We start from the raw sequence: 14,248 nt of genomic DNA, 5'->3' as shown, positions 1-14,248 counted from the left end.
TTATGGATCTTCATGCACCTTCGGCAATCCTGTGAATATCATTCATACACATACAATTGCCATCTAATTACAAAGCCAGGAGAAAATATTTCTCATGTATTACTTGTGCATGGTGATAGGGGCTTCTTGCCTGCAATTGTCTCAACGTGGCAGTAGTTCATGTCACGTGTTTGTCTCAACGTAGCAGTAGTTCATGTCACGTGTTTGTTACTCCAGTGGGTTCATGGCATGTGTTCGCCAGTGGAGTTGGAAGCATCATGTATGCTATGGTTTGCACCCGCCCAGACATTTCAAATGCAGTCATACTTGAGTTACCATTATTCAAGTAGAACATAAACTCTTTAAAGGAAACAAAATAAAGGGGGGAGAAACAAAAGCAAAAGGCCTCCAAATGAGGAACAACAAATAGCACATAAAGCCTGCATTGAAAGCATAAAACTAATAAATGACATGAAGAAACATGTACAAGAAAACGGTAACGATCTAAAGCTCTATTCATTTATCTTACAAGCATTGACCCGTACAAGAAACAAAATAAATGGAATGGAAATAAAAAAAATAAAAAATAAAAAAAAGGAACAATAATGCAAGCTGGTAATGAAAACCTTAACACCAAAAACATACCAGAAACCCCGGTAAAGTTGCTCAGTGAATCACAAAATTGCCCAGAAAAAGCATCTCCATTGAAACCTCATTAAGCATTCCAACTCGAAGTACCATGAAAGCCTTAAATCAACAAGATTGCCGCCAAATGGAACAAAGAAAGCTTGTAGTAAAGATGCCAAAAATCTAGCAACCATGAAACATCAAACTGTTTCACTGATATTCCAAACGATGATTCACAAATATTTACACGTTTGGGAAACAGGTGAGCTGAGACATGATGCAACCGCATATGGTGGTTAAAAGATCAAAAATTTCCCCAGCAAATGAGCAAACAAGTTTTTTTTTAACCCAAAAAAAAAAAAAAAAAAGAATGCCTTTGCATAAGCTGTCCCAAAATCTTCATCTTCCCGAGAAATACTAGTTCTCAATCGCAAAATCCATCAAATTTTTTTACTTCAGCCCTAATAGAATAAACTTGCATAAAGAACTTCCCACTTCAAACACAGGTCAGAATATCATAGCAGGAGTGAAATACCAAGTTTTATAGCTCTGGAGTATCTCAGTTGCTATTTCTTTTTCGCACCAGCTGTTTGTAAGAGCTTTAGTGACAAGTCCTGTTGCTCCTTGCTCAGCAAAGAAAACCACTTTGTCACAGAATCGGCAAGAACAGAGTGACTTGCAGTTGCCTGAATCTTCACATTTCTCTGAACTAGTGTTTCAAAATCAAGAGGAAGAAGCCCAAGCAGAGCAGTAACAGTGGCAATTTGAATGGGAAGACCTGTTTTTCTGGTGGCATCGCGACTAAGAAAAACAGACAAATTACACCTCAAGTTTTCAACTCCTTTATCTTCATATCCGCCAGCATCAACTCCAAGCCTGAAAATTAAAACAGAACTAAATTATTAGATCAAAGCAAAATACATCAACGAAATTGAGTGTGAAACGGCCCAATATGAAGTTAAACGTCTCAGTTGGTAGATGAAGATTTTTATGCGTGTACTGTACGCACTGATACATAGAATCATAACAAACAGTACAAGGACATTGAAAGAATATCATTTTAAGAAAATTTGGTCCATCCAATTCTGCCATAGCACATCCAAAAGATAAATACAGAGGGTGGGCCATAGGTTTTGTTTCTTGCTGCGACATAGAACATGTCCATAATCTTTTATCATCAATATATACTCAAATCCTAATTTTACAATACTTACAAGAAGCAAAACAAAAAAATTTAACACATAGAAGGCTGACAATGTATCAACAATGGGCTAATATCTAAAAATCACAATCATCAAATGTTACACAACATAAAGCAAATTAAACATAAACCTACCTCCCAAGTTGTCCAAGGAGAACAATAATAGCAGCAGCAAAGTTCTCCAAAACACACGACTCCAAAATTTTCAACAGTTGAGGGACCATTTTGATGCTTGTCCAGTCCCAGCTCTGCAACAAAAGAGCAAAACAAGCAGATCATCAGGTTTATGTAACCAGTGGAAATTCTCAAACAAAAGGAAAGGCATTACAAACCCAAACAAGTTTCCAAAATCCTCACACAAAACCTTGTAAAGTCTTGAAATTAGTCTTCAGAAGAAGAAAAAAGATTCATAGCAGATATATTGCATCATTCAAGATTGCAGTCAAAAGAACAGCTCTGCTCAAGCAAAAAAGAAAATCACATCACCTCGCAACTGTCTCTCAAGCATTTGACTTTTAACAAATAAACCACATCAGTCGTGTACCTTTTTATTGGATTAAAAATAAATCTTCTCAATGTAAACTTAAAAGCTTTGAACAAAACTCTAAAAAGTATACAGGAAAATTATGTGGAAAGAAGATTGAACCGTAAATTTATACGACTCATTAAAATTAAAGAAAATTGATTCTTTTAACTACTTTGTTGATTTGTAAGCTAATTAGTTAATTAGAATAATAATGACCAGCATCAAGTAACCCTGTAAGTTTCCATAATTATAAGAACAAAAAAGAACGTAAAAAGATTGAAAGACTTATAGTTGTTGCATTATTAACATTTTTCACAAAGTAATTGTTAACATCTTATTGCTTCAAAAAATAGTACTAGCTTATACTGAATCATAACAGATTATATAGACACATTAACCCCATTATTAACAATTTTCCTCAAGATTGCAAAAGAATAATAGTCTATTTTAAATTCATGCTGGTAAGACCGAGTTTTCTGAACTTGATTAGACTACAGAAAATAAATTACAATGTGATGCAGCATTCAACATGTACAAAGTTTTAACATGAAATTATTTTCTCAAACAACAAAAATTATATATATATAATAAAGAAAGGTTGAATTTTAAAATCTAATGTCAAATATCTAAGTACATTTGAAACTTTGAAACATAAACAAACATAACAGCCTCTACAGAAAGGCTGCCAAGTTGACCCACATTTCAGGGTGGGAAGCTCTAAGTGGTCAATCCCCACAACAAAAGCACACAAAACTAAGAGTTGGTAAGATGATGCAACAATGAACTCAAGAAAGTGAATCCCATACCATGCTGCAGGCAAGCAGCTCCACCAATGACAAAATATCACTAAGGCGGCAGAGAGTCACATCAACAATGGAGTCTGATTGAGTAGTGGGTATATCATACTTGTCCAAAGAACAGGAGGCATCACAATTCATGACAGAGACATAATGGACCCCTTCATGGCTCAAGCCTTGTTCAGATTTAAAGTTGTCATAAAGAACTCTGGAATTCAATGAATTACATGATTTAATCACATCAATATTTGTGGTTCCCAATGCAGCGCAATTCTGGAGCAATTCTATGAGCAATGATGTTGCAGTATCTACAGAAACAGCACCCTCTGAAAATGGGCATTTGGTGCATGGATGGAACTGACTTTGAACCTGGCTTACAAATGAAGGACAAGAAGCAGCATCACCTGATAAATTTACTCCCTCAAGTAATAATACTAATGATTTCAAGACAGTCATCATCAAAGCATAATTTCTGAGGCTGAAAAACTTCTGACCACCCAGATAAGCAAAAACATGAATGATAGTTAGCACCAATGAAGAATCACTGGCATGCCTCCGGAAGATGTTATAGGATGCCTCACAAATAATACCAATTTGGTCAACAGCTGCACATATTGATGCTAATATAATGCTCCCAGCCACCAACTGATCAGTAGAAGCAAATTCATACAACAACATTATATTTACACCATCCAGGACGAAATCAATTCTTGAATCACCCCCTATAACTGTCTCAGAAGATGTCTTATTATAAACCATAACTCTTCCATCTATAAGGAATTCCTCAATCAGACTGAGTAGCTCATCCAAAAAACCGAAATCTTCAAACATGCTTCTTGTCTCCAAATCAGACATCGCTACCAAAAATAAGGAAAAAAAAAACAGTTCAATTAACAGAATTCTAGAACAAAATCAAAAAATTGTATGAACTACAAAAATATAATAATATACTATTATGAATAAACATGCAGCAAATTAACAGACCTGCACGCATGTGCCGAGAGAAAGAATCCATGCAGAGTATGGAATCACTATTCAAATATTTCCCAAACTTCCTAGGAGCAGCCAGGGACAGATTGAGCAGCAACAATGTAAAGAAAACACAGACCTTTTCCCTAAAATAAGTCAATGACATGAAAATTAAATTAGCTTCAACATGGAAAAACTCATCAACTTACTGACCACAAAGCCTCCAATATATGGTTTTTTTTTTTTTTATCAACTCTATATATCTATTTATTTGGCATAAATAAAAGAAAAACAGAGTATAACTAGTAATTAAAGAACTCTCATGCCAGTCTCAAAAGCGAGAACACCTGGTCATCTTGGATAGCACTGAATCACTTACATGAGTAAAAGATTTTGTTCCATCTTAAGAGCAAGCAGAATCTTTGGCACCACCCACTCTGTTTGAGAAAGCAAACAGCACCGAGCTATACATGTTTTCGCAGCACCAAGTATCCTAGAAATGATGCTACAATCCCTCATATTAGGAAACACAACACAATATGCAGGAATAATGTCATGTGTGGATCCAAGTTCACTTTCAAATGGAAACTTAACTTCCTCATCTCTTGATATAGGCACATTTGACATGCCCACCACCAGACCAGAGTCCCAGATCTGGTGAGAACTAGTTTTTTCTGCCTCTGGAGTACTGCAACCATTCCCATTGACAGCAAAGGAACAGGCAGGGCCAACATTCTTATGCAGTAATAGATTATGGGAAGTTCCTAGAACATTATGTTTTAGCTTATTGGAATTAATCTCAAAGTCAATGACACCAAAGCTTTGTGTAGGCAACAGACTTTCTTTATCAGTTGACAATCCTTCATTGGCCCCTTTCTCTAGTAAAGCTTCAGAATTATTCACATCAACGATTTCATCGCCGTGAAAGTTAATATTAGGAAGAGTTGGTGAGAGGGGCATTTTCAATGCCATCCTGTACCTTTCCTCATCAGCATTATCCAAGTCCAGCAGCTTCATATAGTCACCATCAGCCACCTCCTCAAAACTTCCCATAGTTTCAAGATTACTTGCATCCTCATGGACTTCAGTTTCAACGTTTTCAGTGTTCTTTAGCTCATCAACATCACAAAAATGCTTTGCAATTACATCTTCATGAGATACCTTCCTCTTCTTGTGCAATCCGTCAAGCTTAGCATGTGGAACGCATTGCAGATTAGAAGCCAGACATCTTCCTTCTTCCAAGGAGTTGTCTAGTTGTCTGCCTAACATACTATGCAAAAATGATAGCTTCTCTTCTATCTGCATATGCAACTTCCTACCCTTGGAATACAAATATTCAATGGATTCAACAGAATCAAGTACCCTCTTTCTCTTCCTAATATGCTCACAAACTCTTCCAATGTCGTCGCTATCAGATATTTTGACATTATTTTCAGCCACCTCAGCAGATTTTTCACTGCACCTCAATTTAGTAACTTCACCAGACAAGTTGGATATTGTTGGTTCTGCATTCAAGTTATCTTTGGCCAATTTCGCAGATGTTGTTACAGAAAAAGCACCCCTTTCCTGTGAGCCCATCAACTGTCCATCAGAAAAAGATGCCGTACTAGAATTTATTGCAGAAGTCTGTATCATTTTCCAGTTAGAGCATCCAAGTGGACACTCCAATTTATAATTAATACCTGAAATGGATTCAGCAAAATTCCCTCCAGGTGTAGGTAGCAATGGTACAGAATGTTGTAGACTTTGCCTGAAAGGACCAGAGGCATCCGTAGCTATGCAGCTAGGCCTCACAACTTCATTGTCACTTTGAAGGTGTGCCCAAGATGGTTCCAATCTAAAGTGCTTCTTCTTCTTCATGTTTAACCTCTGCATATATGCAATCTGCCCAGTGTTCAAAGGGCATTAAACCATGCAGTAAATAAGCCGTGAGAAACAAAAATATGTTTTCAAGCAAATAAAAATAATGGACATAAGCGCCATAACTATGCAGCAAACAGCTCATGCAGTTAAATAATTGCGAGTTGCAAAGCAAATATTTAACAATTCAAACTATTAATGTATTTAGTAGAATAAATGTGATATAAAATTATTACTTTAGCAGAATACATGCAAAAAAGGTCTTTATATTTTCGTTCTTGTTAAGAAAAGGTGGGAAACATGCTACTTGAACAAACCTATTCAACGGTTTCAATTTCAAAGAACCTTTAGGGCAAGTGTAATCTGCAAACAATTCTAACGCTATCCATGGATTAAAAGTTTTATAAGCAAACCTATGCTCTACCCACCAGGTTATTACATCAATGAATACTTGGGTTCAACTGTCATCAACCCTGCATATGAGGAAAAATCAACCACTAGCAGAGAAAAGTAAGAGACACCAAAACCTATATTCTATGCTTCAATAACAAGTTCCATGACAAGCAACATTACTTCATAATTGAGATTTAAAAAAAAAAAACAAAAAACAAAAAACAAAAATCAAAAACAAAAGAAAACAAAGAGTTTATGTCAAGACAGAGGAAACCAACCTTTTCAAGGTCATCTATACCTTCAGAACTGGGCGAGAATGACTTATTCAGTAAATCTAGGCGACGTGCAAACTGATCAAACTCCAGCTTCAAGCAACCAAGTTCTTGTTGTAGGATACGATTACGACTTTTTTCCAACTTAGCCACTTGTTTGGCTTGCTTTACTTGCATTTTCTCAAGCTTTAGTTGTTTCTTCAAAAATTTCAGGTTCGCATTTTCAGAAGTGATGGCTTTGATAGGTGATACAGCAGATCCCTCAACAAACTTTCTAGAGGACATAAGTTCATGCATCTTCTTCTGCAATTCCTCAATCGTTCTTCTAGCTTCTTGTAACTGCTGAGACAACTGATCAGCACGCAATTTTTCTTCCATGGCCTTCTTCCAATTCACTTCCGTAAGCTTTTTCTGCTCTTCTGCTTTCACCCTCTCTGACTCTGCACGTTTTTTCTCCCTAATTGCATTCTGTTTTTCAACCTCAAAGTTTTTGTTGGACTCTTTCAAGAGATCCAAAGCCAATTTTGGTTCATCCACTTGAAGCCTATTTTCCGTTTTCATAGACTCAGGACTCAACTTATTATCATCTTGGCCAACTGGAGGAGCCAAATTTCTTGAGGACCAAACTTTATGTATCTCCTTTTGTAAAGCCTCTAACCTTTGTCTACTCTCTTCCAACTGTTGCAACAAGTTTTCAGCACGACACTTTTCTTCAACGACCTTCTTTCCATTAGCTTCAGCAAGCTTCCTCTGCTGCTCTGCTTTAGCCATCTCCGAATCTGCATGCTTTCTCTCTTTAATAGCCTTCCTTTTTTCTGCTTCAAGTTTTTTGTTTGCTTGTTCTAAATTTAATGTCTCAGCAGCCAACTTTGATTTTGCTTCATCAGCTTCTTTCTTCAATACCTCCAGCTGAAGCCTATACTTCTCATCATCCTTCCTCTTGGTATCTGCCCTTTTTTTCTCCATCTCAAGAAGTTCCTTAAGGTGATTGATTTCTTTTTCCCTTTCAGAAACACGATCTTGAAGAAGCCTCACTTCCTGATCTCTATCTAGAGAACTTGTTCTTGCTTTCTTCTGTAATGAAGCGATCTCAGACTTCAAGGCGGAGATTTCGTTTTCCAAAGATACTCTAGCTATCGATTCTTTCAGTCTCCCTTCTTTCTCAGTGTCCGCTCGTGCCTGCTCCTCCTCATATTCTGCAAAGTTACAAAGTCATAGTTACAAAAAGGGGGAGGAAAGTGCAATGTACACACACACCTACCTATGCTGAAAGATACAGAGTACAAAGTTAAATTTACAAAAGGGGGAAGTGAAAAGTGAAATATACTGATTGAAATAAAATTCTCTAAAATGCATGCGCAAGCACAGACTAAAAAGCATTATATATTGGCATAAATACTTAGCTAGAGCATTTCAAGGCTACTTTTTGTAAAACTGCACTCTTTTTTAATAGCATATAAGATCAAGAGTTACATGCCTAGTAATGTAGACAGTAGTGTCATACCTCCTATTACAAAATTTCAGGCATACCATTGTTTTCGACTTGAATGGGTGAGATTATAGAAAAACTCAACATAGTATATCTATATGTACAGACCTTAGTTACATAACCCTCCCAACAAAATTTGAGAAAAAAAAAAAAAAAAAAAAAACTATTTAAAGAAATGTGTATGAGTAGAGCAAAATTATGTTAAAATCATAAGCTACCTGGTCCTCTGTGATTGCTAGTAACACACTTTCAACGCTAAATACAGCATTAACGAAGATTTGAACACACTAACCTTTCTTGAGATTGGCATTCTCAGCTTGAATCGCATCGATTTGTGGTGTAAGGATGTTGACGGCTTGCCGTAGTGCAAACCGCTTCTGTTCTAGCTTCGAGTATTTCTCCTTCCACTGCAAACAACGCCATTAATATTTTTCATTTTGGACCCCAAACAAACACCAATAGCAATAGAACCACTTGAAAAATTCAAAAACACAAACGCAAACACAGAAGCGAAAAAACCATACCGCTCTACAGCAGGGATTCTCCGCCTCAGGCTTTCCGGCCATATCCGCCGCCGCCATCATCTACAAGTTCGCGCGTTTGGGAAACAAATTTAAATCAAATTCAAAAAAAAAAAAAAAAAAAATGAGAGATTAGCGGTGAAACGGGACTTGGTTTGATGAGTTGCTACATTGGATAATGTAAAAGATAGACCGTGGAGAAAAATCCTAAACCCTAAATCTTTGTGCTGACTTGTAGAGATTTACCGGTTGTTTTCTGCCATGGGACTGCTCTGTTTCGAGTTGCCAAGTAGAGAGAGAGAGAGAGTGGAAGCCCTACGACTTGAATGAGATCCGACCTCCTAAACCGTGGTTATCCGAACGACGGACCGGGTCAGGGTCATTTGTCGGACCTTCCGGAACCAGTGTGTGACGTGGCACAAGGCCACGTCAGATTGGGCGGACTCCGGGCCTACCCAGGTCCGCCGAATATCTCTACTCTTAGACTCTCAGTATACTCTGTACTACTTTTTCTTTTTCTTTTTTTGTAATTAAGGCAGTTTGATTCTGGATTTTTTTTTTTTTTTTAAATATATATGTTTTTTTATTCAACGTTAACCACGCTGACATGATACTCCTAACTAATTATTGGTTTTTTTAAGATAAGTGTTAGACATTCATTTCTTACCTATCTTTTATGCAAATATATCATTAAATCTGTAAAACTCACATGTAATTTTATAAATTTAATTGTAAATTTGCTCATCTATTATGATTGTGCACAATCATACGTGGAACTCATATGATTGTGCATAATGTTTTTTTTTTCTTTTTTATTTTGGTCAAAAATATTTTTAACATGTGAATATTTTTTACTGTTTGTTTGTGAGCTTGAAAATAATTTAAGACATTTTTCATGTGAAAAATCACTAAATATTTCTTAATTTTTAATATATTCATTTAAACCTATAAATAACAAGATTAATTCACAACATAAAATATTAATATAAAATTCATATTGCTCCATATATGACGATCAAAAATCATGTATGTGACTTGAATTTGTGTCTTGGACTTGTAAGAGTAAGATGGTAGGTCACTTGATGCGCTTGCTGTCCAAGTTTAATAGAAAATTCTAACAGGTATTAAGTGAAAGTATTAGGTAGTTTAAAGAAACATTATAATTTTTTAAAGCTTGAAAAACATTGTAAACTTTAAAGAGGACAAATGTATATTCTCCAAACATAAAGAAACGGAGAAAAAAAAAAAACAGATGCGGTTCTTGTTTTTTTTTTTTTTTGAGATAACAGATGCAGTTCTACCATCTCAAAATTAACCTCAACCTCTTGGGAGTAGCAAAATCATCCTAAAAGCCTTTAAGAGTGGTTCAACCATCCCCCAAATGATGCGGTTCTATCATCCCAAAATTAACCTCAACCTCTTGGAGTAGCAAAATCATCCTAAAAGCCTTTAAGAGTGGCTCAACCATCCCCCAAACATTCACTTAAGAGGTTAGACAAATCACCTCAAAAGGCCTTTGGAGATGACCTCCCATCTTTAGAGACCAACTTCTTAGATGATTGAACCACCATCATTGCCTTCCTTTCATGGTAGTTTGATCACCCCCTCGGGGGCACCGGCCACATCCCCCTTTTTTTTATTAAAAAAAAATTGAGTATATTAATGTAATTTTGTAAAAACTCCCAAAAAGTAAAAGACAATTTTACAAAATGATCGATTAGCTACAATGATCATTAAGGTAATTTTTGTATCAAAGGTTCACAATGATCAATTTTATACAAGTCCAAATCCCAATGACCAATTCAGTAATTTGGTAAAAAAAAACAAACAAAAAAGAAAGAAAGAAAGAAAGAAAGGCAGACAAATATCATTCACAAAAGGAACACTTGCACTTTGTAATCTCCAATCAAAATGTGAATATTCTGTCGCTTTCACTTTTGAAAAAAAAAAAAAAATATATTAAAAAAAGCCCAAACTATCGGCTTGCTACATACAAAAAACTAATACGATCCCTACCTCCTGTTGAGTAACCCCATGGGCTAATAGGGTCTCTGTTGGACCAAAAAATAGGTAAATAATAATAAATAAATAAAAAAAAGAATATTACAAATCAAATAATGTCGTCTAATTGACATGGATCCGTTTCATATTAATGTGACAGACAATCACTGGAACAGTAAAAAACTTGTACAAATATAAATCTTTTACTCCTTTTGTTCTGTTTTTTTCCTATGTATTTTATTATCCCAGATTAGGTTGGCCGGCTTTTTCTCTGTGCACCCAAACTCTGAGAAGCAGCCTTGGCTCCTCGACCTCTACCAGCTGATAAAGGCTGAGCCCTAGTAGCTGGTGCAGGAGCAGCAATGGCATTCCACAGGTCATCATCAGCTGTCGCAGCTTTTTTTAAATTCAAAGGTTTTGACACCGTCCTTGGAGCAGGGGCGGCAATGGAATCCCACAAATCGTCGTCGTCGTTTTTGGTCACCCTTGCTGTATTTTTCGGTCGTGAGCTTGCAACTGAAGGAAAGAAAAAGAGAAAAAGAAGTATACCATTAAGAGACTTCCTGAATGAAGAATCAAACAATAAAAGCAATCAGAACCAAAATATATATAAGAAGGATCACTGCTGGAGTATGTGAGCACAAGAGATGAGAAGGATCTTCAAGTACACATTAGTAGAAGCTTTATAGTTGCTATTTGCTATCCTATCTTCAAGTCAGCTCTTATGACTGGGAGGTTCGCACATTAAACAAAAGATTTGTCCACTTCTAAAGTCAAAATTTTAATCAATTCATTTAACATGTTCAGAAACACAGTAGATAATCAATAAGCTGGCTATATATCTAGACAAGAAACAGTCTAGTGCAATTACCAAGAACATCCTTGAAGTTAAAATTGACGATCCTAGCCAAGATTTCAATTGATTTAGTCAACATGTCTCATGCGAGTCATGCCAAATGACATAAGCTTATTGACACTTCTAAAATGAGAGGTACTTTAAACATTCATCAGATTCCCCACCACCAACCAATGTATTCAAAAGCTGGACTAGGTGGGGCTACACCAACCAACTGAAGACCAAGGCCATCAATTGATCAGGCCTTGAAGATGTTTTAGCAACATATCTATCAAGCATGCTTATTGAAATTCAATATATAAATTTTCTGGTCTTGGACAGGATGGGCTAGATTTGGGTTAACCAATCAACTCTTAAATCCACTTTTACCAAACTGCTAGCAAATACAAGTTGAAAGAATAATCTAACCTTGTTTTGGCTGTGACACGGGTTGTGAAACTGGCCGCTTTTGAGCTGCTTGAATGTTTGCAAGAGCTGGTGACGGCTTTGGCTCGTCAAGAGGTTCAATATCATCCCATCCATCCTTTTCACTTTCATGCTCTTCATGAATTCCATTTTCAAGTTCTCCCCAGCCATCCGTTGATGTAGGGGATTCAGGTATGGGTTGATCAGCAAAATCTGAGGAATTCCCATGGACAAGTGCTGTACTTGGAGTATCCATCACTAGTATTGTCACAGAAAATCAATATTATTAACTGTTGAATAACGCATTTGTAAATATTAGTGCCAGAATCATCCAATATTAGTGCCAGAATGCGTAAACATAACTTCAACAAGAATACAAAATGAGCATAACTAACATATTTTGCTCTACCCTATTCCGAATTTAAAGTCAGCCTTTCTCTACCAACTTGCGCCCGTTTTCCTCCAACAATACAAAAGCAGCCAAAGTTGGTCCAAAATAATTTTTCTTTTATAAGCGATGTTGGTCCAAAATAATTAAGCAATGTATTTCACTTAATTAGTAAAATATCCACAAGCCAGGCTTTGATTTATTCATTTACCTTTTCTTTTTTTTAAGTCTGACAGAGACAACATAAGCTCCAATTAACAAAGTTGGATAAAGCAGGTTTTATGGCTCTATTAATAACCAGAATAAGCTCTTTTGCCATGAAATTTTTTTAAAATTATCAAAAAAATTGATCCAGTAATTCAAGGTAAGTCTATCTAATAGTCCACAGGTAAGCTTGAGTGGAAAAAGAGATTAAATAAAAAAAAAACCCAGATTTGCAATAAGCCAATAAAGAGAAACACATTGCCTACCTGAGCTGGCATCGGAAGAAGTAGAAGTTAGAGGTGTGCTTGAAGTCACAGAAGCAAGTGGAGCTTGTTCAGAAGGTTTGCCCTTAAGAGTCAAGGAGCTCATGGCCCATCTGGATAGGTACCATGCATTTCAAGTCAATAGTAAGGTAAAGATGCATTTTCTAATATGCGTAATTGAGAACCACATATGGAAGAACAGTATCAGATGTGGATGTAATAATAGAACAGTTCGAAAGCAATTGAATCTACCAAAAAAAAATAAAAAAAGGCACAAATGAAGATTAATTAATTGTGGGCATGTTTGGACATCTGATGTCCTACAGCCTCTTAAAACAATAATGTGATTTACAATTGAATCTGAATGCACGAGTTGCTCTTTTTAAAATGTTAAAACTGTATAACCCCCAAAATGGCATAAAGTACATAGAAATGAGGTCATTTACTTAAATCTATAAAATGCCTTCGTTTCCATTAAGTGTTTTTTTTATTTACAACCAAAAAATAAAAAATAAAAAATAAAAGCAATAGACTCAGTTAAATGCCATAAAAAAAATGGTAAAAAAAAAAATTCCAGATTTAAAAAAAAAAAAAAAAAGAAAAAAAGGAAGTGCAAAGAAAAAATGTCCCAATTATGAGTTTACCCTTTTTTTTTTTTTTTTCAAAAAAAAAGCCTAATTATTATACAAGACGGTTACACCCATGTGCTCTTACTATCCATTCACATAAAAGACAGCAGCTTGGAATAATTTCAAGTGAACTAACAACCTCAAATTGGCCTAACTGTGGGTATCCTTTTACGTGAAAGAAACACACAGACACATACACTAAAAAGCCCTAATTTACTCACCCAAGTAAACTAGCATTTCCTGGTATTGATGGCATTCCAAGGCCTGAAGCTCCAGTGGTATCTCCTGAATTTGCCTACAAAGGAACAATTAGGGGGGAATCAACATAAAATAATATGAAATAATGGGGCAGAACGAAACATCAGCGTGATGGACAAATCTCAGAACTTCTCTGAAGATTCAACTATTTCAAAATAAAAACTAAAGCTAAAAGTAATAACAACGAATGACTGAAAAGAGAGGGAGGAAAAGGAATAACAAGAAGGAACAATATAGAAATATTACTTCCAATATCAACAGCAAAACTATAAATGCACAAGCCATAAACTATTCACTCTAAGTCCGAACTAGAATATGTGCCTTCGTACATTGGACCAAGAAGATTACATTTATGATAAGCTAATCAAAAAACACAACATTACAAAATGGTTAAGGCAGGAAACCCCATTTCAAAATAAAGAAGGCTGCAGACTCATTTAAGAAATTCAAGTCTTTCTTTTTAAGCACAGATAACTTTAATCCAACAAGCAAGGACCAATAAGCCTCAGATCAGTTCGAATCAAGAACTGTTCTTCAAATAGGGATGCTGGAGTTGCTACAAAAGACAGTAGCTTGAAGGATGCCATGGTCTGTAAAGGTACTTGTAATA

At 35.9% G+C, this 14,248-nt stretch overlaps 2 protein-coding genes across 4 annotated transcripts in view; both read right to left on the bottom strand.

Moving 5' to 3' along the window:
- Positions 1 to 392: 392 nt before the first annotated feature.
- On the bottom strand, positions 393 to 8,971 carry LOC132170444 (uncharacterized). Of its 2 annotated transcripts, XR_009438958.1 has the most exons (10): positions 8,881 to 8,971; positions 8,638 to 8,697; positions 8,406 to 8,520; positions 6,631 to 7,820; positions 4,479 to 5,983; positions 4,115 to 4,245; positions 3,140 to 3,987; positions 1,943 to 2,055; positions 625 to 1,482; positions 393 to 419 (listed from the first exon to the last, which is right to left on the bottom strand). XR_009438958.1 is itself a non-coding variant. In XM_059581435.1 (9 exons), exons 2-9 carry the CDS (start codon positions 8,695 to 8,697, stop codon positions 1,173 to 1,175), a joined length of 4,272 nt encoding a protein of 1,423 aa, XP_059437418.1. In that variant the 5' UTR covers positions 8,881 to 8,971; the 3' UTR covers positions 393 to 1,172. The 2 variants fall into 2 exon arrangements, 1 of the variants encoding a protein (XP_059437418.1); XM_059581435.1 differs by having other exon boundaries at positions 393 to 1,482.
- A 1,746-nt stretch (positions 8,972 to 10,717) lies between these two features.
- The window catches only part of LOC132171061 (uncharacterized), a 32,267-nt gene continuing 28,736 nt past the window's right edge, over positions 10,718 to 14,248 (bottom strand). For both annotated transcript variants that reach the window (XM_059582271.1, XM_059582272.1), the window contains exons 18-21: positions 13,602 to 13,675; positions 12,755 to 12,864; positions 11,900 to 12,154; positions 10,718 to 11,151 (exon numbers count right to left, since the gene is read on the bottom strand). In XM_059582271.1, coding sequence (XP_059438254.1) covers positions 10,886 to 11,151; positions 11,900 to 12,154; positions 12,755 to 12,864; positions 13,602 to 13,675 — 705 coding nt within the window. In that variant the 3' untranslated portion in view covers positions 10,718 to 10,885. The remainder of the gene's footprint in view (positions 11,152 to 11,899; positions 12,155 to 12,754; positions 12,865 to 13,601; positions 13,676 to 14,248) is intronic.

Source organism: Corylus avellana, chromosome ca2 (assembly GCF_901000735.1).
Source record: "Corylus avellana chromosome ca2, CavTom2PMs-1.0".
Taxonomy (NCBI): domain Eukaryota; kingdom Viridiplantae; phylum Streptophyta; class Magnoliopsida; order Fagales; family Betulaceae; genus Corylus; species Corylus avellana.
This window is presented reverse-complemented; position numbering and strand designations above follow the sequence as displayed.